Genomic DNA, 22,818 nt, shown 5'->3' with positions numbered 1-22,818 from the left:
CTGAGTGCTATCAGTACCAAGTACCACCTGATGGATTATTGTCGTTGCATTTTCCTTAGAAAATGAACCTTAGTGGGAAAGTTGGTAAAATCCAAAGTTGAACTTAATAAATAATACTATGCTAATTGGCAGTTTTGATAGATAAGCCATAGTTATATAAAATTAAAATATTAGGGAAAATTGGGTGAAGGTACACTATCTAACTCTTCTATATCAAAATTTATTCCAAAATAAAAAATAAAAGAATGAAATGAATTCGGATGATTTTATTTCAAATATCTCTTTCTCCCCCACCCCCACATACACACTTTTTTTTTTTTCGTACTGATCTGAGATTTGAACTGCGGGCATTCTGTTTTGCTACTTGAACCATACTTCCAGCCCTTTTTTCTCTGATATTTTTTGAGAAAGGGCCTAGTTTTTTGCCTAAGCCAACCTGAACCATGATCCTCCTATTTATGCTTCTCCTTGTAGCTGATAGGATATGCTCACTATCATGCCCATTTTTTCTTTTTCTTTTTCCCTCTTCTTTTTTTTTCTTTTAGAGATGAGCAATCTGAACTAGCCTCAAACTGTAATATTCCTAAATAATTAGAATTACAGATGTGAGCCATTGTGCCTAGCTTCAAATGTCTTTTGTTTTTCTCCCTAGATTAGCTTTATTGAATGAGTATTTATTGAGTAGGTATTTTATCAGAGCTGTTTTGCCAAACATTGTGGAAAATGTAAAAAAAAATGTGTAAGACAAGTACTCTATAATCTTAGCAAAAAGACGAAACCACATCTGAGCTAAGTACCAATAGATATCTAAGGGGCTATGGCCTGTAAAGCTGAAATCACGAGGGCCTTGATTTTACACAAAGAATGATTACTCTGTACTTAGTCTCCTTATAAATCTTAGAATGAATTTACCTATCTCTGAAGAAAGCAATGATAGGATTAAAAAATGGGACTGAGTTAAATTTATAGATGTACATAAAAAAGAATTGCCATCTGTTGTGTGTTACTAGCTTGGCTGAGCAGACTAAGGAATACAAATATAATGTCTTGTATTTATGTTGTGGCAAACATGAACTGCACAAGATTTAGTCATTTAAAAAAAATAAAACAAGTAATTTTACACTTGTGCTAGGTAGTTTCTGTACTGGAGAAAAAGCGAATGAATCAACCAAAAGCATCCCTTGCTTTCCTCTCTTACTGCTTGTGAAGATTAAGCTTGTCACATCCTGTGAAGACATTGTAGCTTTAGCTTATCACCACTGTGTTTAGTCAGTTGTATCCAGTGGTGGTTCAGAATTATTATAATCTTGGCCTATGATAAACAGTATGCCAAGAATCTGAATGAGTGAGTAAAAAATGAGTTTGTACTGTCTATCCTGGAGATAGGCAAGTTAGATAGAGTATGCCCCTGGCATACTGTGGGGTTATATATGAGGCTTAAAGGCTTGAGTGTGACCCCAAACCCCAGCACAACATCTCTCCTTACTCCTGCCACACTGGCTGAGGGAGAAGAGCCCCTATTCCATAAATACTAACTAGTCTCATTTAGGTTGGTAATCTGACTCTGCTAGTCTAATGACATCTAATTTATTATGTTCAGTTCCTCGTATTATTTAGGAGAGATAGCAGAAGACAGCAGTGTGGGTGCTGCCAGATGATAAGGAAAGGAAAAGGTTGTCTAAAAACACTGAAGAGGGGCCGGGAGTTTGGCCTGGTGGTAGAGTGCTTGCCTAGCATGCACAAAGACCTGGGCTCGATTCCTTGGTACCCCAGATACATAGCAAAAAGCCAGAAGTGGTGCTGAGGCTCAAGTGGTAGAGCTCTAGCCTTGAGAAAACCCAAGGACAGTGCTCAGGCCCTGAGCTCAAGCCCAGGACTGGCAAAAAAAAAAAGAAAAAAGAAAACAAACAAAAAACCACTGAAGAAATAGGCTTCTTCTTAGAAGAGAAGACTATGAAACATAGTAGATGCTTACCTTGAATCTGCTCAACCCTGCTTAGGTTCCATAATGAACCCACCTGAAGAAATATCCCAGGAAAAATCTAGATAGCCATTTGAAACTAGAAAATAAGTTTCTGAGTTGGAGAGGTGAGGCTAAATGGTAACTAAACCATTTTCTAGTGCACTTTTGTTTGGTTTATTTTTGTTTGTTTTGTTTTGTTAGACAACAAAAAACAAACTCAGGCTAGAACTCAGGGACTGGGTGCTATCCTTGAGCTTTCTCAGGGCTAGCACTCTACCACATGAGCCGGAGCACCACTTCTGGCTTTTTTTCTGTGTATGTGGTACTGATGAATCAAACCCAGGTCTTCATACATTTTAGGTGAGCACTCTACCACTAGGCCAGGCTCCTGGCCTCTCTCTCTAGTGCACTTTTAATATAAATATACACATGTGCAAACACATGTAAAATTTTCTCTGTATATGGCTCATCCATGTTTCCAAAATGACAATTTTTTAAAACATTGTTTGATAATTTTTTTTAAGTTAAGGATGTTGCAATGCTCTGGGATCCTTGTGGACATGCACAGTGGTCAGAAACATGGAGAAAGTAGTCAAGTAAGGAAACTCTGAAAGTAACTTACTTCATTTCTTTGTCTATTACCTGGGAGAGCAGCTCTTAGCATTTGATATTCCTTTTATCTAGAATGTTAATCCTGGATTGTGTCTTTAGATCTTAAAGAAAAATAAGCATATTACTAGAAGTTTTCTACCTTTTTCATGTGTGGAGGGTGCGTTTGTTTTTAATCTATTTTTGTCTAGCAGATAAATGACAACTTTACAAAAAACAAGGATGTGACCCTATGGATTTGGCTTCATTGACCAATGTGATTTCCTGTTATCTTCATCTTTTCTTTTTTCCTCCACTTCCTCCAATACCAGAGCTTAGACTCAAGGGGCTTGGCTTTCTTGTTCATAGCTGATATTCTACTCCATGAGCCACATCTCCAGCCTAGCTCTTTGTAGACTCTGCCTCCTGAGTTGGCTTCAACTTTTATCCTCCAGGTCTTAGCCTAGTGAGTAGCCAGGATTACAGACATGAGTCTGTGGTGCCTGACCCTTGCTATTCTTTTTTTTGTTAGTCATGGGGCTTGAACCCTGGGTGTGGGTGCTGTCCCTGAGCTCTTTAGCTCAAGGCTAGTGCTCTACCATTTGAGCCACAATGCTACTTCTGGTTTTCTGGCAGTTAATTGGAGATAGGAGTCTCATGGATTTTCTTGCCCAAGCTGGCTTTGAACCACGATCCTCAGATCTCAGCCTCCTGAGTAGCTAGGATTACAGGTGTGAACCACCAGTGCCTGGCTCCTTGCTATTCTTTTATTACAGCCAGTATAACTACAGTGTATTAGGAAAGACTAGTAGAGTTATATGAAACGTTAGCATTTAACATATTTATTTCAGATTCGTGATTTGTTGTAATTATAAAATGTTTTCTAAAACTTCTTACTGTCACCTATCATACAATGTTACCTAGAGTAACATTGTAGATGCCACACAATTAGCCCTTTTAGTGCAAAGCATGCAAAAATTCTTTTTTTTTTTTTTTTGCCAGTACTGGGCTTGAGCTCAGGGCCTGAGCCCTGTCCTTGGACTTTCTCAAAGCTAGAGCTCTACCACTTGAGCCTCAGCATCACTTCTGGCTTTTTTCTATGTATGTGGTACCGAGGAATCGAACCCAGGTCTTTGTGCATGCTAGGCAAGCACTCTACCACTAGGCCAAACTCCCGGCCTGCAAAAATTCTTATTCCTAGGTGATCTTTAAAGTACGGTTGTGCATTTTCAGTGCATGAGGAACCTACTACAGCCACGGATCCTGAAGAACCTTCTGTTGTTGGTGTGACGTCCCCACCTGTCACAGCCTTGAGTGTGGCCCCAAACCCCAGCACATCTCTCCCTGCTCCCACCACACCAGCTGAGGGAGAAGAGCCCAGCACTTCAGGAACACAGCAACTGCCAGCTGCTCAGGCCCCCGATGCTCTGCCTGCTGGGTGAGTAGCCTGTGATCCCACAGCAGTGCTTTCCTCCTCAAGATAGAGCCTTCTTCACCAGGTCAGAAACAGTGGGATTATTTATTACCTAGTAATAGCTGGTAGTCTCTAAGGAGGCCTCCATGTATAGAAGGAAGGAAGGTGTGGAAGAACTGCTTGTTCTACATAAATCTTAAAAGGAATCTAAATCATCTGGACAGAATCAATGCTACCTTATGCTGTGTCTTGAATAGCTTGATTCAGAGAGTGGCTTCTGTGGAACAAGGAGCTCATTTTGCCTTTCTGGATCTCAGGAGGATCTTTGCCTAGAACCTATGTAGAAAGGTTTCGCTCTTGAGTTTTATCTTCACCTATAGAGCCTTGAATTGTTGGTGGTAAATTAATATTCCTGAGTGTTATTTCCATAGCTGGAGCTGACGATACCATGGCTCCTAGTTTTCTTTTAATTTGGAATTAAAGCTAGTATTCAGGACTTCGAATGAGAAGATGACCCCAGTGAACCAAAGGGAAGTTCAAGTTTGATTGTATAGAGGGCAGAGATGAAGAGCTAGGACTTGGGAATCAAATAGACCTGGGATTGAAGCTGCCCTTTCATCCCTCCTGTGTGATCCTTGCCAGCATCAACCATCTTGGTAAGGTAGAGATAATGAGCTTATATATTTTTCCAGGAAGCTTAGGGACTCTTAGAAGATGGTGTATGTGAAGCATTTGCTGAACAAAGTGGTTGTGAAGGAGCCAGAAAGGAAGAGAATTTGAAACTGGGACGTGAACTTGTAGCAACTATTGATTATGGTCAGGGCCAGTCCATTTGAACCTTGGTCATCAAGCAATGCCCATTTTGCGACAGGCCCTGATGATCTAGCTGAAGTTGATTTGGTGATGGTGGATGTTCTCTGACCTTTCTGTATAATTCATGAAGGAGAGGAAGAATCTAAGATCTCTTGCTTGATATACAATGTGCTTTATTGTTCTCAAAGCAATTTCTGAAAACCAGCTATTAAAAATCCTAAACCTGAAGGCATATGGGATTTTTGGCCAAGTTTACTTGGTACACTATTTAACTCTAGTCTCTTAGTAAAATGTGTTGATCAAATAAAAAGTATTTCAAGTAATTCTTAAGGCTTTGACCCTGAAACAATTGAAAATGTTGAAAGGCAGCTCTTAAAGTTTTGTTTTTTGGGGGTTGGGGGAGTTAAGTTTTTGATTTCATGAAAAGATTATTAACCAATTGCATATGTCTATCTACTCCTACAGAGATTTCTTTTCTCTTTTATATGTGGTGCAGAATACTCAAAAGACCTTTGGTGTGTAATTTCAAATCTGTATGCTATAATTTGGGGGGAACGGAGCAGAATCATTTTGGCAGAAAACAAAGAAAATGGCTGCCTGTGTCCCCAGTGAGCTGTTTGTTTTCTTTCCACTGAGCAAATGCCTGGAAGGCCGGCCTCAGTCCTGTGTCAGTCACAGGCAATTAGGGCTAATGGCTCAACATGTCTTTATGTAGGGCGTATGTGAAGGTTACTGTTCTCCTGGACTGGGCACTTCCTGTTTCCAGGCAGCTGGAAAACTCCAGACTCTGAAAACGCTCTTTATTCTCAGTCTGGCGACTTGAGGAGCCCTGAGAGGCTCATTCCCCTCCCTCATCTGGCTGGAGACTGAAACAGTTTTCTGAGGAAGAGTCTGAGCAGCTCTTTTCCCCTAGAGCATTTAGGAGGTGACATGGCCTATGTGTGGGTCTGAGATAGCTGTTACCTGCAGTAATATGTATGATGATTCTGAGAAAGGTAATCAAGTCACAATCTCCAGCATACACAGGCTGTTAGGTGCCTACCTATTGGTATGAGTCTCAACTAGATGTGTTTAGTCACTTTGAGAACTGTCTCAGGGTTTAGAGATGTCATGCTTTCTAACAAGGGATGACCACCAGCTCTGTTGAGTGCACAGAAGTGAGTACAGCAGGCTTTTCTATGTCTCCTCTGTGTTCAAAACTAGAAAGGACATAGTTTCTACAGCTGCCTTCAGATTCATCCCCACCTAGCCCACCTCTAAACTTGTATACAAATTTGAAGACCCTGACAAGTGGATTATTAACTTATTCCTGATATTTTGGCTCTAAGAATCAGAGACTAATAAGGGGATGAAATCTGTTATTCTAATTCGAATAACACAGAGGGTTATCGGTGGCCGTGGGATAGAAGAGTGGAAGGGTCTCCCATAGGAAATGAGTCTTATCACCTAGTCTTTGTCTTTTGTGAGGAGATACGTAGCATCTAAATTGAGCATCTACTGATACTCAAGTTATAGACTATTAATTTTACATATTCTGATTCTTTATCAAACAAGATATTCACTACTTTTTAATATGTGGCAAGTCCAGGGCTGCTGTTGTAAATTCAGAACAAGAAATGATCTTGTGCTCAAAATGGTCTACCATGTCTGCTTTGGTCCCACTAGATTCTCCTTTGGTCCTTCTGGTCACCTTGCCAGTCCCTTGATTTCCTTTGGAATCTCATGCTAGTTCTCATTTCTGTGCCTTTGACCTATTGTTCCCATGTCTAAAACAAAACCCATCATTCTATCTAGCCCATCTCGTCTAGAATCTGATCTCCTTCCTGAATATAGTTCCACCATCCACTCAGGCTACTGTCAGGCTATTCATCTTTTATTTCTTTCTAACATCTGTCCAGTCATCCAGCCCTGCTTCTACTCTGGATTATGCTTTTAGCTCTTCATTCTTCTCCTTACCATTTGTTCCAAGTGTAATTTAAATGCTTTGCTGAGTGGCTGCCTCTTCTCTAATACTGTTAGTATTGTTAGGCAGGAATCATGTATTTCCTATTACCACCATATGTCTAACATTTAGCACAGTGCCTGGCACATCATAAGACTTTAGGAAATGGTTGAATGAATGAATCTATCTATAAACAAACTGTCAGTCTTCCCATTTGGCTATATACTTTTGCTATATCCCATACTAAGGTACTGTCACTCAAACCACCTGTTCATACCCTTCTCCAATTTATTTGAATTTTTTAAATTAAAATTCTGAGTATGTATGGCCTTTCACCAGTTTAAGTGGGATAAATTCCCAAATCCTTAACTAAGCCTGAAAAGCTTTTTCTCTCCTTGCTTTCCTTTGGTTCAAACCATTTGTAGATCACCCTCTCTCCAGACTGAGGACCCTCCCCCATGCAGGGCCTTCTTTCTGTAGGTGTCTTCAACATTTCTTTACATCTTCAACTCTCAGCTCCATTGGTAATTCCTCTGGGAATCCTTTCCTGACCCTGGTAGAAAAGGTGTGTGTGTGTGTGTGTGTGTGTGTGTGTGTGTGCCTGTTTGTCTGTCTGTCTGTCTGTCTCTCTGTCTTTCTGTCTGTGGCATACTTGTGATTGCCCTACTCATTTATAGATGGCCAGGAAGATAGATAGAGGAAGATGGAACAGAGCTGGTAATGTGGCTCAGTGGTAGAGTGCTTGCTTAGCATGTATGAAGCTCTGGGTTCAAATTCCTCAGTACTATACAAACAGAAAAAGGCAGAAGTGGTACTGTGACTCAAGTGGTAGAGTGCTAGTCTTGAGCAAAAAAAGAAGCTTAGGGACAGTGCTCAGGCCCTGAGTTCAAGCCCAGGAAAGAAGAGGAAGAAGAAGAAGGAGAAGGAGGAAGAGGAAGAGGAGGTGGTGGTGGTGGTAGTGATGGTAGTAGATGGCACAAGTAGGCTGCCAAGACTTATTTGTGAAGAATAAATTAATACATTTAAATATTTTAAATTTTTTTCTGTCACCTGGGTAAGTGAGCTCTGTTTCTCGAATGTTTCGAAGGAAGAGCAACTATGACAAGAATATTACATTTTCTTCCCACCGGCAAAAAAGTTGAGCTGAGCACAATCATTCACTGGGTTGCCTGGCTTTGGGTTCAAATCTGTGTCTGTCACCAATCTCTGGAACATGGCTCCTCTTTACCGAGGAGTTTCTGAGACAAACTGTTGTTTGTTAAGGCCTCCAGCCAACTGCCCATTTCCACCTTTATTTTCTCAACTCCTCAGTCTTCCTCAGAGAACAGTGGGATCAAGGTTCATTCTGGGATTCAAGGGTCTAGTTTTCAGGTTGCCAGAGCACCCTTCTAAAATTTGCAGTGGAAGAGACTGGTGGTTAAGAAGTCACGCACCTGTAGATGTTAGGCTCTGAAGACCTGAACTATGCAAGTCCAAATACAATATTCTTAATTCTTCCCTTCTTGAAACTTTCCTTTCCTGGAGCTTTTAACTTGAGTAGCACAAAAGAAGCCCTTGCCAGGGCATGGAGCGCCCAGGTTTCAGGGCTTTGAAGAGATATGTGAGATAGAGGTATAGGCAGGGGGTAATGGGAAGTGAGTATGCTTTGGTCAGCTATCTGGTTTTTGTCAGGTCTGAGCCCACTTTGAGGACCGAATGCTCACTGACAGACCATGTGTACGTGGCTTTGACAGACCCCAAGCCCAGCCTGGTCTCTGCAGTTCTCTGCATCCCTCCCACACAGAGGCACATTATTTCCCCCTGGCAACCAGCACACGACTGTGGTTTCTTACATAAGGGAGGGCGTTGTATTTGGACTGCTGGCTTTACCTCAACCCTGCAGTTTCACACCATCCTTTTTCTCCTGCAGTCATTGGCTGCCCTGTTTCCTGCCTCGCAGGAAAATTAATTGAGGAAGGGTATTTTCTGGATCTTTTGGATATGCTATCTGCCCTGCCCCCTGAGACCCAGAGGCTCCTTTCTCTAGATGGTCTTTGAGAACAGATCAAAGATGACAGCCTTTTGACAGTTCTTTGGTATTTTGTTTGTAGAAATACTCGAAAAGATATTCGAATTTGGAATGTCTCTGCTAAGCTTTGAACAAACCTCTATTATTGAGTTTCATTCCAAACTCAAGTTCAGTACTGTCCCCAGAACCTTACCCAGAGTGTTTTTTAAAATTAATTTCCTTTATTGTTAATATAGAGGTAACATACAGAGGGACCTCATTCACATGCATCAGGTAATGAGTATATTTCCTTTCATACAGTGTCTTCTATTCCCTCGATGACTCCCAGTCTCTCCCTCACTTTTCTACTGGTGAATATCTATATTATTTTATGCTAATATGAAGAGACATATTGGCATTGTACCTATCTCTCCTCTCCCTCTCTTCCTCTCTCTCTCCCTCTCTCCCTCTCTCCCTCTCTCCCTCCCTCCCTCTCTCTCTCTCTCTCTCTCTCTCTCTCTCTCCCTCTCTCCCTCTCTCCCTCCCTCCCTCTCCCTCCCTCTCCCTCCCTCTCCCTCCCTCTCTCTCTCCCTCCCTCTCCCTCCTCTCTTCTCTCTCCTCTCTCTCTCTCTCTCTCTCTCTCTCTCTCTCTCTCTCTCTCTCTCTCTCTCTCTCTCTCTCTCCCTCCCTCCCTCCCTCCCTCCCTCCCTCCCTCCCTCTCCCTCCTCTCTCCTCTCTCTCCTCTCTCTCCTCTCTCTCTCCTCTCCCCTCTCCTCTCTCTCCCTCTCCCCCTCCCCCTCTCCCTCTCCCTCTCTCTCTCTCTCTCATGGGGCTTGAACTCTGGGCCTGAGCACTGTCCCTGCTCTTCAGCTCAGGGCTATCGCCACTTCCAGTTTTCTGTGGTTAATTGGGGATAAGAGTATTATGGATTTTAGTGCCCCAGCCGGCCTTGAACCATGATTCTCAGATCTCAGCCTCTTGAGTAGCTAGGATTACAGGCATGATCCACTGCACCCAGCTGTGTTTTTCTCAACAGTAGCCTATGTTCATCTCATGGTGTTTACCCAGAGTTTTAAAGAACTGGTTTGTGAAGAACTGGCTCTTTTTTTTTTCTCCTTTTTTTTAAATGTATTTTAAAAATTCAATCTATTGCAGAACCATACTTTTTTTCCCCTACATTTTGTGCAAGGAGATGAATTCATGAGTTTGTTCATTTGGATGTTGTGGTGATGTTAAAGGCACAAAAGTTTCTAAGTGCCGAGCAACTTCTCTGGTCCTAGGTCTGTTTACAGTTTAGGCTGTGGACCACATTTTGAGTAGCTCCAGATTAAAAGATTATATTGAGAGAATTGGTGTCTTTTCCCTAGCTTGTTTGGCTGAATATAGTTTAGCTCTTTTTTTTGCCTGTCCTAGGCTTGAGCTCAGTGTCTGAGCACTGTCCTTGGGCTTTCTCAAGGCTAGAGCTCTACCACTTGAGCCTCGGCATCACTTCCGGCTTTTTTCTATGTATGTGGTACCAAGGAATCAAACCCGGGTCTTCATGCATACTAGGCAAGCACTCTACCACTAGCCCAAACTCCCGGCCTATAGTTTAGCTCTTGACCCTGAAAGGATTTTTATATGCTTCAGCAATGCCAAATAGTATGCATCTGGCTTGACTTTTCCCGAAAACATCTTTAGTCTAGTGTCCCCAGTTGTTTTGTTCCATCCCTGTGTTTGTAACCATGCATAGTGGCTTCCATTTTCACTATACTTTCTTGTGAGCTTTAGAGCAGGGAATTATTGTGATCATCTTTGTATTCCCAGCTCTCAGCATAATATAAGGCTTCCATGGAGATGGATAAGTATTGGTCAAATGAGTGCTCTTTAAACTGTGTTTTTCTTTTTATGCAAGTACTGGGGCTTGAACTCGGGGCCTGGTGTTCTGCTTAAAGGCTGGTATTAACCACTTGAGCTGTCCTTAGTGTTTGTGTGTGTGTGTGTGTGTGTGTGTGTGTGTGTGTGTGTGTGTGTGTGTGTGTGTGTGTGTGGTGGGTGGGTCATGGGGCTTGAACTCTGGTCTTGGGCACTATTCCTGAGCCCTTCAGCTCAAGGCTATCATCCTACTCCTGGGCCTGGGCATTGTCCCTGAATTCTTCATCTCAAGGCTACCATCCTACCCTTGAGCCAAGCCCCACTTCCCAGTTTTCTAAAGGTTAATTGGGGACAAGAGTCTCAGGTTCTTTTGTGCCTGTGCTGGCTTTGAACCTTGATCCTCAGATCTCAGCCTCCTGAGTAGCTAGGATTACAGGCATGAGCCACCTCGCTGGCTATGTACTTGCAGTTTTACTTTTTTTGTTGTTGTTGGTGGTGGTATGGGGCTTCAACTCAAGGTCTGGACACTGTCCTTGAGCACTTTTGATCGGGCTATCACTCTATCACTTTGAGCCATACCTCCACTTCTAGTTTTTGAGTGGAAGATGAGTCTTATGGACTTTTCTGCCTAGGCTAGCTTAAACCACAATCCTTGGATCTCAGCCTCCTGAGTAGCTAGGATTACAGGTATGAGCCTCTGGTGCTTGGTTTAATTTCTCTCTTGACCTCATTTTATAAAAGCCCATTGATATAAAGTTAGTAAAGAAATAGATCAGCAACAACAATAAAGTAACAAAGATCCACCAAGATTTAATCATTGACATTTCAAAATTATTATCTATTGTCTTGTTATTTCCTGGTGATTACTAAATGCTCATATGTATTCTAAACATTTACTGTGTGTTGAGGATGGCTAAATTTCATTCCTGGATTATTTCATGCAGTCTTCGCAACACTATGAGGTATTGTAAAGCTACTTGTGTAGCTACATTTTTTTTTGCTGGTCCTGGGGCTTGAATTCAGGGCCTGGGCTCTATTCCTGAGCCTCTTTGTGTTCAAGGCTAGTGTTTTATCACTTGAGCACAGTGCCACTTCCAGTTTTTGAATGGATAATTAGAGATATGAGTCTCACAGGGATTTTTCTGCCTGAGCTGGCTTTGAACTGCTGGCTTTGAACTATTGTCCTCAGATCTCAGCCTTCTGAGCAGCTAGGATTACAGATGTTAGCCACTGGCACCCAACTCATCTTAAAATTTTTTTAATGGTGCTGAAGGTTTTTCATTGAACTCAGTATTTCATATCTCCCACACTCCCAGTCCTTTTGCTTTAGTTTGTTTTCCAGACATGGGCTTTTTCCCAGGCCAGCCTTAGAGTTTGACTTTCCTACCTCCAGTTCCCAAGTAGCTGAGTGTGTGTGTGTGTGTGTGTGTGTGTGTGTGTGTGTGTTAGGGTTTTGCACTGTAGCCCAGCTGCCTTCAAACTGTCCAGCACTACATCTTCTGTGTGCTGGGAACACAGGTGTGTGTCACTATACCCATCTTGTTTGCTTCTTTGAGGTTTGTTTTGGGCCAAATATGTTGATATACACTTTTATCTTAGCCCTTGGAAGTAGAGGCAAAAGAATCTTGAGTACAAAGTCAGCCTGGGCTACTAGTGAGACTGTCTTAAAAAGTCAACAATAAAAGAACTCAAACAAAAAGATATGTCCTGGAACTAAAATATGTGTATTATACAAAATAAAGATCTTGGATTCTAGTAGATAAATGAGAAATTACTTTTTTAAGTCTCCCCACCAATTCTTACACTTGTGTGTGTGAGTGAGTGTGTGTGTGCATCTATGTGTGTCTGTGTGTCTGTGCCTGTATCTGAATGAACTCTCTGGCTAATGCAGTATTGTCATATTTTCTCTGTGTAGCCAGAGTAATAATGTGAATGGTATTGGTTTTTTTTTGTGTGTGTGTTTTTGCATTGAATTTCTTTCATCACCATTGACATTGAACCTCTTTGCAATGTTTTATTTGATTCTTAGATTTTAATTTTGGGGAATACCTACTCAGTTATGTTTTTGTCCATTTTTTATTTGCTTTTTGTATTATTTTTTTTGTCAGTCCTGGGCCTTAAACTCAGGGCCTAAGGACTGTCCTTGGGCTTTCTCAAAGCTAGAGCTCTATCACTTGAGCTACAGCACCATTCTGGTTTTTGTCTATGTATGTGATACCAAGGAATCTAACCTGGGTCTTCATGCATGCTAGGCAAGCACTCTACCACTAGGCCAAACTCCTGGCCCATCTTTTTGTATTTTTTAATTGCAAGATTCTTAATATTTGTTAGATAGTAATCACTTCTAAATTATATGCACTGCAAATACTTTTGCTCAGTCTATATCTTTTTACTTTGTGGTGACTTTTATTGTATTGGAATTTAAAATTTTAAAGCCAAATTTTTGATATGCCTTTTTTTGTGTCTAAAAGTCTTCCTTACTCTGAAGTTGTAAAAATTTTATATGTATGCATACCTCTCATGTACTATTGGCTTGTTATGTATCCTATTTTACTTCTATAAAATCAGGGTGCAGTGTGTGAGCATTGGCATACCATTGTTTAATTGACAGCATTTTTTTCTCTTTTAGCAGTATATTAAATACTCATATAACCAGTGACATTTTAGATTTAATGAGAAAAATGTATTTATTCAATTGACACACAATTTAAATTATCTTAAGTATGCCATTTATTAAATTGCTTTTCTAGCCAATGTATTGTAAAAAATAGACGTCAATAGTCATCTACAAGTTTATTTTCAAAGAATGAATAACTCATAGAAATAACATTTCTTTTACTAACTTTTGTTTAGATTGCTTCAGTTTTCCTGCAACATTCATAATGTGATACAATATATATGCTTACAGCTCAGTCTCTGACACATAATTATTTTCTTAGGCCATATTCTAGAAGGAAAAGTTGATGTGTTAAAGGACATTCATATGGAAAAGGCCAACTTGCCAAATTGCCCTTTGGAAAGAGAATACTCTTTTTTTGCTCCCACCAAGTGTTTTCAAATTACCTACATTGCCAACTTTTTATATGAAAACAAATGTTAAAAATTTTTTTAATGGACACCATCTCTAAGAATTGTCTTGAAACATATTTTGAATGTTTCCAACTTCCATTGAAGAGCTTTGGGAATTTTTCCAAATTAGACAAAATGGAATGACTTAATGAAAAAGAGAAGAAAACCAGACCTACGTCAGGAGCCTCGATAGCTGGTACTCTGATATCCTGAGCTAAGAGGACATAAAGCGCTAGTTGTTGATTGTTATTAAAGGCTAGTTCAGTATTTCAGGAAAGGTCCTTAGGGGAAAAGGACTGGGTTTAAAACATTTCCTACTCAGTTGACAAAGGATCTACTAAAGCCGTGAAAGCAGTGAGTGAGCAAGAGGTTTGTGCCACTGCACACAGGTTTCTGACTCATGAAACAGGCTGAAAACATCCCTTCACAGGATATAAGTTTTATGTTTCACCCCAGAAGTGGCCAGATTTTGGAGGAAGGATAGGATATATTGGCAAGGCATCCATAATTTAAAAACTATATATGTGTATAAATTCTTAAAAAAAGAAAACGTAAGTTTTATATCGGTTTTGCCTATGGGGAGTTAATTTTCTGCATAAGCAGTTTTAGGAAAACTTCAATACTTCCAGAATATTCATCTGAAGTTCAGCTTTAATCCAATACCAGTGTGATACCATTTGTCTAGGATATGTAAAGGTTCTGACAAGATTTTATTTTCTGATGGAGAAAGTATATTTTTCTTAAGAGCTTTACTATTACCCAGAACTGAGCAACCTAATGACTGATATACATTAATAATGCACTTATTAAGAGAATTTTTGAGCATCTTGTCATGTATATCTTATTTTTCTTTGTTCCTTGTAGGATTTGAACTTAGGGATTCATGCTTGCTAGACAGGCACTCTACCACTTGAACCTTGAGATATACATTTGTTAGGGTTATTTCAGGAAAACTTACCTTTCCTTCCCTTCCTTTGCCTTTGCCTTTCCCCTTTCCATCCCTCCCTTTCTCCCTCCCTCCCTTCCTCCTTTTGCCAGTCTTGGGTCTTGAACTCAGGGCCTGGGCTCTGTCCTGAGCCTCACTGCTCTAGGCTAATGTTCTACCACTCTTTGAGCCACAGTGTCACTTTTTCTGTTTATGTGGCACTCAGGAATTGAACCCAGGGCTTCAGGCATGCTAGGCAAGCACTCTACTACTAAGCCACATTCCTAGCCCAGAAAAACTTTCTTTGCCCAGCATTAATCATGCCCCAACTTTATTCTACTTTTGGTGTAACTGTGATTCTGTCTAGACACAGGGGATCTGACTAAGAAATCTGTTGATTGAGATGGTTGAATTTACACTTTATTTTATTTATTGCCAGTCCTGGCTTGAACTCAGGGCCTGAGCACTGCCCTTGGGCTTTCTCAAGGCTAGAGCTCTATCACTTGAGCCACAGCACCATTTCTGGCTTTTTCTATGTATGTTGTAGCAAGGAATTGAACCCAGGTCTTTGTGCATGCTAGGCATGCATTCTACCAATAGGCCAAACTCCTGGCCCCGAATTTACACTTTAATGGGAAACAATAGAGATCTTTTAGGAAACCTGTAATGAAAATGTGGTTCAGGTGACCAGATGAAGTCTTTTCAGACAATATAGGAGAGAGTTAATTGCCATCATCCTAATGGGATGAGTTCTTTTAGTGTTTAACCTTTTAAAGATGGTTAATGTGGAAAGTTTAAGGTGTGAGGGTAGAAGGTATAGTAGTCTAAAAGGCACTCGGAGGAACTGTGGTAATCTAAGTAAAAGCAAAATTACCTGAGATTAATTGCAACTGAGATTCCTTGTGAAGTGCTTTCCAGCACAAAGACACTGTGCAGTCCACAGTCAACTCTACTCATTGAAGGCCAAGGAGCCATTCAGTTCTTTGAACACTGTTTCTGAGAGCATCAAAGAAAAGCTATTCAGCCAGAGTAGATATGGCCCACGTGTCCAAGATGCAGCATTGAGGGAGACCCATGGGCAGTTGGATTGAAAAGCCTTTTCATCTCAGTGTGAAGAAGAAGCTTGCAAGGGACAGAACTTAACCCCTGACAGGGATGTGCTGATGAAAAGTCAATGCCAGTATCATTTTCTTGGCATGGGGAGACCATACCAAGAGAGTCAGGAGGCTTAATCTATGTGGGTCAGCAGAAGCGGGAGACTCATGTGGCTGGCGATAGAAGTGACTGACTGTGCCGTATGAATGAAGGGAAGAGATTTGTGTGACTCCTGAATAGCTGTGCAGGTTAGGGAGGAGTGAGAGTTCTCTAAGAAAGGGAGAGGTAGACCAGGTCAGGGATCAGGGAGGACCCACATGGACATTTCATCTGAGCAGGAGTCCAATTTTAAAAGGAAAAATGTAGATATGAAAAGAGGCTGTGCAAGAAAGGTCTTGTTCCTCTGGTAATAACTATTTTCTAGCTAAGCCAGTTGAGAGGGTTCATAGAAGGACATGGAGCCTTGCTGGACAATAACAGCCCCTGAAAGAGAGACTTTCATTTCTAAGATCAGCTGTGATCAAAGATGGGAAGGGCAAATCTCATCTGGGCCTGTGTTCAAAAGAGCCACCGAAATCATAGCCTATAAGAAGCAATACATGGAATTTGAAGGATTCTATCTTCCAATCTAAAAATTAGACAGTGAATAATAAAACCAAAATTTTCCTTTTGCCTCAAATGAAATGTAAATGAAGTAAAAAGTGAATATTCTTTGTGTTCATTACCTTCTTTCCTTCTTTTCCTCTTTCTTCCCCTTCCCTCTCCCCACCCCTCTCTTTTCTTGCTTTCCTTTTCCCACCCCCTATACTAGGGATTGAACCCAGGGCCTTATGCATACTAAGCAATCGCTACCACTCGAGCTGTGCCTTAGCCTCCTTTTGTTTTTGTTTTTACCTACTGTAAGTGTATTTGTAGAAGTTAAGATTCATTTCGGTGTACACTCAGATCTGCTATAGTATAAGTAGGGTTACAAGTTACCACACTATGCAGAAATCATGTAATAAAAACCACAGAACTTGTGGAGGAAAAATGGGTTCCAGGCATACATTCAGAATTTGTCAGTGACATGCAAACGAGCTAGGAACTTAATAACACAGCAGTTTCACACATATTAAATCATTTAATGATGTAACATAGTCAGTTTGGTACTCGTCTTGGAGTAAACTGCTTGTGCAAACAGATATTGCAACAACTGGGGCTTATGGAAAAGAATACTAGGTGTAATGTGTCAGATAACTTGTGGTAAACTGAGGTAGCTGGTACATGTTTATAGATTTTGTGTAGTGTTTTTGACCAGGCTTAATTAGGAAAATTTCTGTGTGTGTCACGTGTTTCTTACAGGTAAAGTCATGTATATATACACACAGAACTTATATTTTGCACACAATGTTTTCTTGTGTATCAGTCACATTGGAGCAGATTCACATTTTTAGTTTTTATTTCAAGCATGATGGGCATAGGAAGGGAAACTAATTAAAGCAGCAAAATAATTTGTTGCAAAGCAGTATGCAGCTCAAACAAATACATATTTTCTAAACAATCATTTCAGCACAACAGACTGTGTAGTAGTTTTTCTGAAAAGGTGCTATCTTCCCCTAAGAAACACCCAAATGCAGAAGAAATAGAAACAAGTGAAAAAACCTAGAGGCTCAGGATCATTGACTGTTTTTGTTTTTGTTTTTGTTTTAATAATCTGGTAGGTATCACATGAAGTTTTTGTGTCCTTTATATAAGTTACCATTTTCTATGTTTAGTTATAGGCGCTATTCATGGTAAGTGGAGTGATCAGACTGTATATGAGTGACAGATATAGGGATGATGACTGTTTTCATATTTCATGCTCCTGGGTTCTCCAGTTACATTGTCATCCTTCTGTTAGCACAGATGAATCTCCTCAGCTCCCTGGTAACAGCAACGTATATCCAATCTGAACCTTAAGTCTATAAAGAACTGAATGCCATGTTTCTGGATCCATTCAGATCTCTTGAAAAGAAAAGAAAAAAATTCCCTGAGTTTGAGCTCAGTAGTAAGTATTTGACCATCATGGTATACTTAGGGTTTCATCCCTATTATGACTAAACAATGAAAGGAAATGAAATCTTCTAGTGAATTATTTTAAAAAGCAAATATAGCTATAAATATATATATATAACATTAGAAGAACAGGTATGGCAATAGAAGTATATACTTTACAAGGTATGTTGCAGTAGTGTAGGGACACTGATCTCATAAAGGGTGGCCCCTGTAGTTTCCTCAAGAATTCCTGGATTGGCCTAGTGACGCATGGTGGTAATCTTAACATTTGAAGGGGCAGAGGTAGAAAAATTGCCTGTTTGAGGCTGGCTTGAACTGTGTAGTAAGATCCTGTCTCCAACAAAACAAAATGAAAAAAAGAAAAAAGCCCTCCTGGATGCTACCTTAAGCAAGAGCATGGAACTGATAAGATCACTGGGTTGACCTTGAACCTCATCTTTGATGTTTTCTGAAAATTATCACACGTATAGTTAAGGACTCCCATTCTAACAGAGGCTCTGCCTTTGAACTGTATATGTCATTCATCCCTTTGCTTTATCTTCCAGGTGGGAACAGCGAGAGCTACCCAATGGGCGTGTCTATTATGTTGACCACAATACCAAGACAACCACCTGGGAGCGGCCTCTTCCTCCAGGGTAAAGAGACATGAAAAGCCTTGAGACTCTACAACTGGAGGCTCTAGAGCCAAGAGACTCCTAGGGCTTCTCCATAACTATCTCTATTTTACCCTCTATTGCTGACAGATGTCCCTGGGCTTCATTAAGCAGGACTGTGGAATTCTGGAGACCAGGGGACTAGGGAAGCCTCATGGGCCTTGGTGTCTCATTGGCTCCCAGTCATGTCACCCACATTAGGTGCTCTCCATATGGTATTAGAGTATAATAATACTTATTCTGAGTTACTTGATTGCTTTTCCTATTCCGTTACCTGATTCTGCTCTCATTTCTTAGGATATGCTAGAATTTTTAGAGAATCGCTAAAGGGAAAACAGGTATAGGGAAAGTGATTAAGAAAGAGTATTTAGGGGCTGGGAGTTTGGCCTAGTGGTAGAGTGCTTGCCTAGCATACACGAAGACCCAGGTTTAATTCCTTGGTACCACATACATAGAAAAAAGCTGGAAGTGGTGCTGAGGCTCAAGTGGTAGAGCTCTAGCCTTGAGAAAAGTCCAAGAACAGTGCTCAGGCCCTGAGCTCAAGCCCAGGGCTGGCCAAAAAAAAAAAAAGAAAAGAAAAAAAAAGAAAAGAAAGAGCATTTATGGGGCAGGGAGTTTGTGCTAGTGGTAAAGTGCTTGCCTAGCATGCATGAAGACCCCAGGTTCACTTCCTTGGTACCACATACATAGAAAAAGCCAGAAATGGTTCTGTGGCTCAAGTGGTAGGGTTCTAGCTTTGAGAAAACACAAGCGCAGTGCTCAGGCCCTGAACTCAAGCCCACATTGACCAAAAAAAAAAAAAAGCATTTATGTACTTGGTGGTAGAACCTACCAGCATTCTTCCTGCAGCTGGATTTAGAACCCAGCTGAGTTCTCCAAGGCTTAGAGATGACAGAAATGACAGATTCTTCCAAAGGAGGGGAAACTGCCCAACTTTAAGGAAAAGGGGTTTGATTCCCTCTTGGCCAGGGACAGAAAGTTCTTTCCTCATATGTCTCTTTCAAAAGGGAATGTGTTCTACTTGCAGGAAAAGATTCACTCCCCACTAGGGAAGCATGAAGGGCTCTTGCATAAATATGAACATTTCACCACTTGAGTTTGCAGAGGGAAGGATGGTGGTTGTGGGAACTCTGGGGACAGCTTCTGTGCTTTGCTTGTTCCAGCTGCCAGGCGTATGCCAGGCAAATACCACCTCACTTTCTGGCCCTAGAAATTTCCAGTAGAATGCTTGAGTCTCCCTTCACTTCCTTGCCCACCTGGGAAGGAACTCATCATTTCTCATCATTATTGTTCACTTTGTTTCCTAAAGTCAAGTAAAGTTACCAAAGTTAAACCTGGACTTCTTACTAAAAACCAAAACAACAAAAGCCAGTTTGGTATTTGATTGTGGAAATGTTCAAATAATGGAAAGTTACAAGTATGTGCAGAATATATATGTGTGTGTGTGTGTGTGTGTGTATTGTGTATATATATATATATTTTTTTTGCCAGTCCTGGGGCTTCAACTTGGGACTGGTGGGGAAATATACATATATATATATACACACATATATATACATATATATATATATATGTATATTGTAGAGGGTCTCGTGCATGCTGGCAAGGACTCTACTACAGCCATATCCCTGTCTTTCTTTATCTTTTTCAGTGGATTTTTCCTGAACTCAGTGGCAGGAGTAATTGCAAGAGACTATATATGTTTCCCAAAGCCTAAAACACCTACCTTTAGAGAAAGATTGCCAGTTTCTGTGTAACCCAAGACCACTTTCCTCTTATACTTAAACAAATCTTAAATGGTGTTTAATTTATTCATCTATTAGTGCAGATTTTAAAAGAATATTCTCATTAAAAATAGTCTGGAAGCCCGGTGGGATGCAGTGGCTCACACTTGTAATCCTGGCTACTCAGGAGACTGAGATCTGAGGATCAAGGTTCAAAGCCAGCCTGGGCACAAAAGGATCTGAGACTCTTATCTCTAGTTAACCTCTAAAAAATGGGAAGTGGAGCTTTGTTTAAGGGTAGGGTGGTAACCTTGAGCTAAAGAGCTCATAGACAACACACAGGCCCCCAGGTGCCCAGGCAGAGTTCAAGTCCCATGACCCACCCCCCCCCCCCCAAAAAAAAGTAGCCTGGGCCTGGGAGTTTGGCCTAGTGGAAGAGTATTTGCCTAGCATGCATGATTCCTCGGTACCACATACATAGAAAAAGCTGCAAGTGGGTGCGGTGGCTCAAGTGGTAGAGCTCTAGCCTTGAGAAAGCCTAAGATAGTGCTTAGGCACTGAGTTCAAACCCCCAGGCTTGGCAAAAAAAAAGTCATATATTATTAGTATTTCCTTCATATGATCAAATATCTAATCAATATTTTAATTTCTCAAAATATCACAAATTAAGCATTGTGTTCAGTGAAATATGTTGCATACTTGTACTTGATATATTTTAAAATGTGTTTTTGAAAGCAGCAGGAACTCTGCAAATATCTTATTGCTGCCTCCTAATTCTCTAGTCTGTGAAGTATAAAGACCTTGGACTGATGAGACTTTAGATAGAATTGAAGTAAAAATATATTTTCTTTCTTTTTTTTTTTTTTTTTTTGCCAGTCCTGGGCTTGAGCTCAGGGCCTGAGCACTGTCCTTGGACTTTCTCAAGGCTAGAGCTCTACCACTTGAGCCTCAGCACCACTTCTAGCTTATTTCTATGTATGTGGTACCGAGGAATTGAACCCGGGTCCTCATGCATGCTAGGCAAGCACTTTAACCACTAGGCCAAACTCCCGGCCTAAAAATATATTTTCTAAGGCTATAGCTTATCAGTTATTTCTAAGTTTTAGGTGAACATTTCTGAAACTCTTGCTCTTTACTGTATAATAATAGAGAACTTAGAATATAATGATTAGGTTTTTTATTTTATGCTTTGTTAATGGGAGAACTCCTACCTCAGAAAAATACAAACCATGATGAGGGCAACTTTGAAACTAGGCATAGTGCCATTGTTTCAGCATGCCAAGACACAAGGAACAAGATGAAACCAAAGGGTTCATACTTTCTCATGGCCATCTCCTTATGGAAGATCCATGGGAACATGTGTACAGCCCTGGCATTTTATCCACGAGCATAAAACATTGGAGCTGCTAGCTACAATGAATGCAGTCATTTGTTGTTTAGTTACTCTCAAGCAGTGCTGTGAGCAGAGCAGAGGTGGGTGGGAAGAAGGATGATTACAGAGCATTAAGGTTTGGGAAGCCTTCCAGAGGAAAATGGATTAAATGGCATAAAGGGCTGGACTTACATAAGAGCAGGAAGACAGTCCAGGTTGGGAAGACTGTGGAGGCACCAGCATGCACATGGAATGTGAAAAATGATGCATGGAACAGTTTTACTGGGATGGAGCATTAGTGTAAATCCAAGATACTCAAGGTGTGTGCAGCAAGGCTTCTAGTTTAGTGAGATGTTCTGCATGATGAAAAGACTGACGGTCCTCCAAACACTGTGCTGTTCTTAAATATTCTGAGTGTGTAAGTTCTCTCCTGAAGGCTGAGGATATACTTCAATGGCAAAGAACGTGCCTGTCATGCTCAAGGCTCTAGGTTCAATCCTCAGCACTGTTAAAAACAAAACCAAACCAAAACAAAAAATGGACCTTGAAGCATAAATGTTACTGGGCTGGAGATATAGCTTGAGTGATTGAGCTTAAGTGAATTCAAAACATCAGTGCTGTGAAACTGGATGGGGAAAGTGGGAGGAAAAAGAAGAGGGAAGATGGGACTGGGAGTTTGGCCTAGTGGTAGAGTGCTTGCCTGGCATGCACGAAGACCCGGGTTCAATTCCTCAGTATCACATACATAGAAAAAAGCCGGAAGTGGTGCTGAGGCTCAAGTGGTAGAGCCTTGAGAAAGTCCAAGGATAGTGCTCAGGCCCTGAACTCAAGCCCATGACTGGCAAAAAATATAAATAAATAAAAAGAGGGAAGAGAGGAGAGAAGAGGAGAAGCCATAAAAGAAGAGATAGATATTACTTGAAGTAGTGAGATCATGCTGCTTTGAAGCTGAAATTCACTGTGGCAGAGGAAAAATCTGCTAACATGACAATAAAGCATAATATCTCAAAAATAAAGGAATGGGGCTGGGCGCTTGGCTTAGTGGTAAAGTTCTTGCCTAGCATGCATGAAAACCCGGGTTTGGTTCCTCTATACCACATACATAGAAAAAGCTGGAAATGGGGCTGTGACTCAAGTGGTAGCGCTCTAACCTTGAGAAAGTCCAGGGACAGAACTCAGGCCTTGAGTTCACACCCCAGGACTGGCAAAAAATAAAAATAAAGGAATGGAGGAGGGCAAACAACAACATATGGGAGAGATGCTTATCCAAACTTAATAAACCTGCAGAATTAGGCATCCAGCAGGAACCCATTGCCTCTATGAAGCTCTGGAAAGACTCAGTGATTGGAGAATCCGAGGAGGGGTTAAGATGAGATTAAAAAGTA

The 22,818-nt window shown here is 40.9% G+C and overlaps 1 protein-coding gene across 3 annotated transcripts in view; it reads left to right on the top strand.

Annotated features, from left to right (window-relative positions):
* The window catches only part of Wwp2 (WW domain containing E3 ubiquitin protein ligase 2), a 112,613-nt gene that overhangs the window by 69,981 nt on the left and 19,814 nt on the right, over window positions 1-22,818 (top strand). For all 3 annotated transcript variants that reach the window (XM_090357352.1, XM_090357350.1, XM_090357351.1), the window contains 2 exons: window positions 3,785-3,989; window positions 18,230-18,319. In XM_090357352.1, coding sequence (XP_090213478.1) covers window positions 3,785-3,989; window positions 18,230-18,319 — 295 coding nt within the window. The remainder of the gene's footprint in view (window positions 1-3,784; window positions 3,990-18,229; window positions 18,320-22,818) is intronic.

Source organism: Megascapheus bottae, chromosome 24, assembly GCF_031878675.1.
Source record: "Megascapheus bottae isolate mThoBot1 chromosome 24, mThoBot2.hap1, whole genome shotgun sequence".
Taxonomy (NCBI): Eukaryota; Metazoa; Chordata; class Mammalia; order Rodentia; family Geomyidae; genus Megascapheus; species Megascapheus bottae.
The sequence above is the reverse complement of the archived record's forward strand: the minus strand, read 5'-3'. Positions and strand labels throughout refer to the sequence as shown.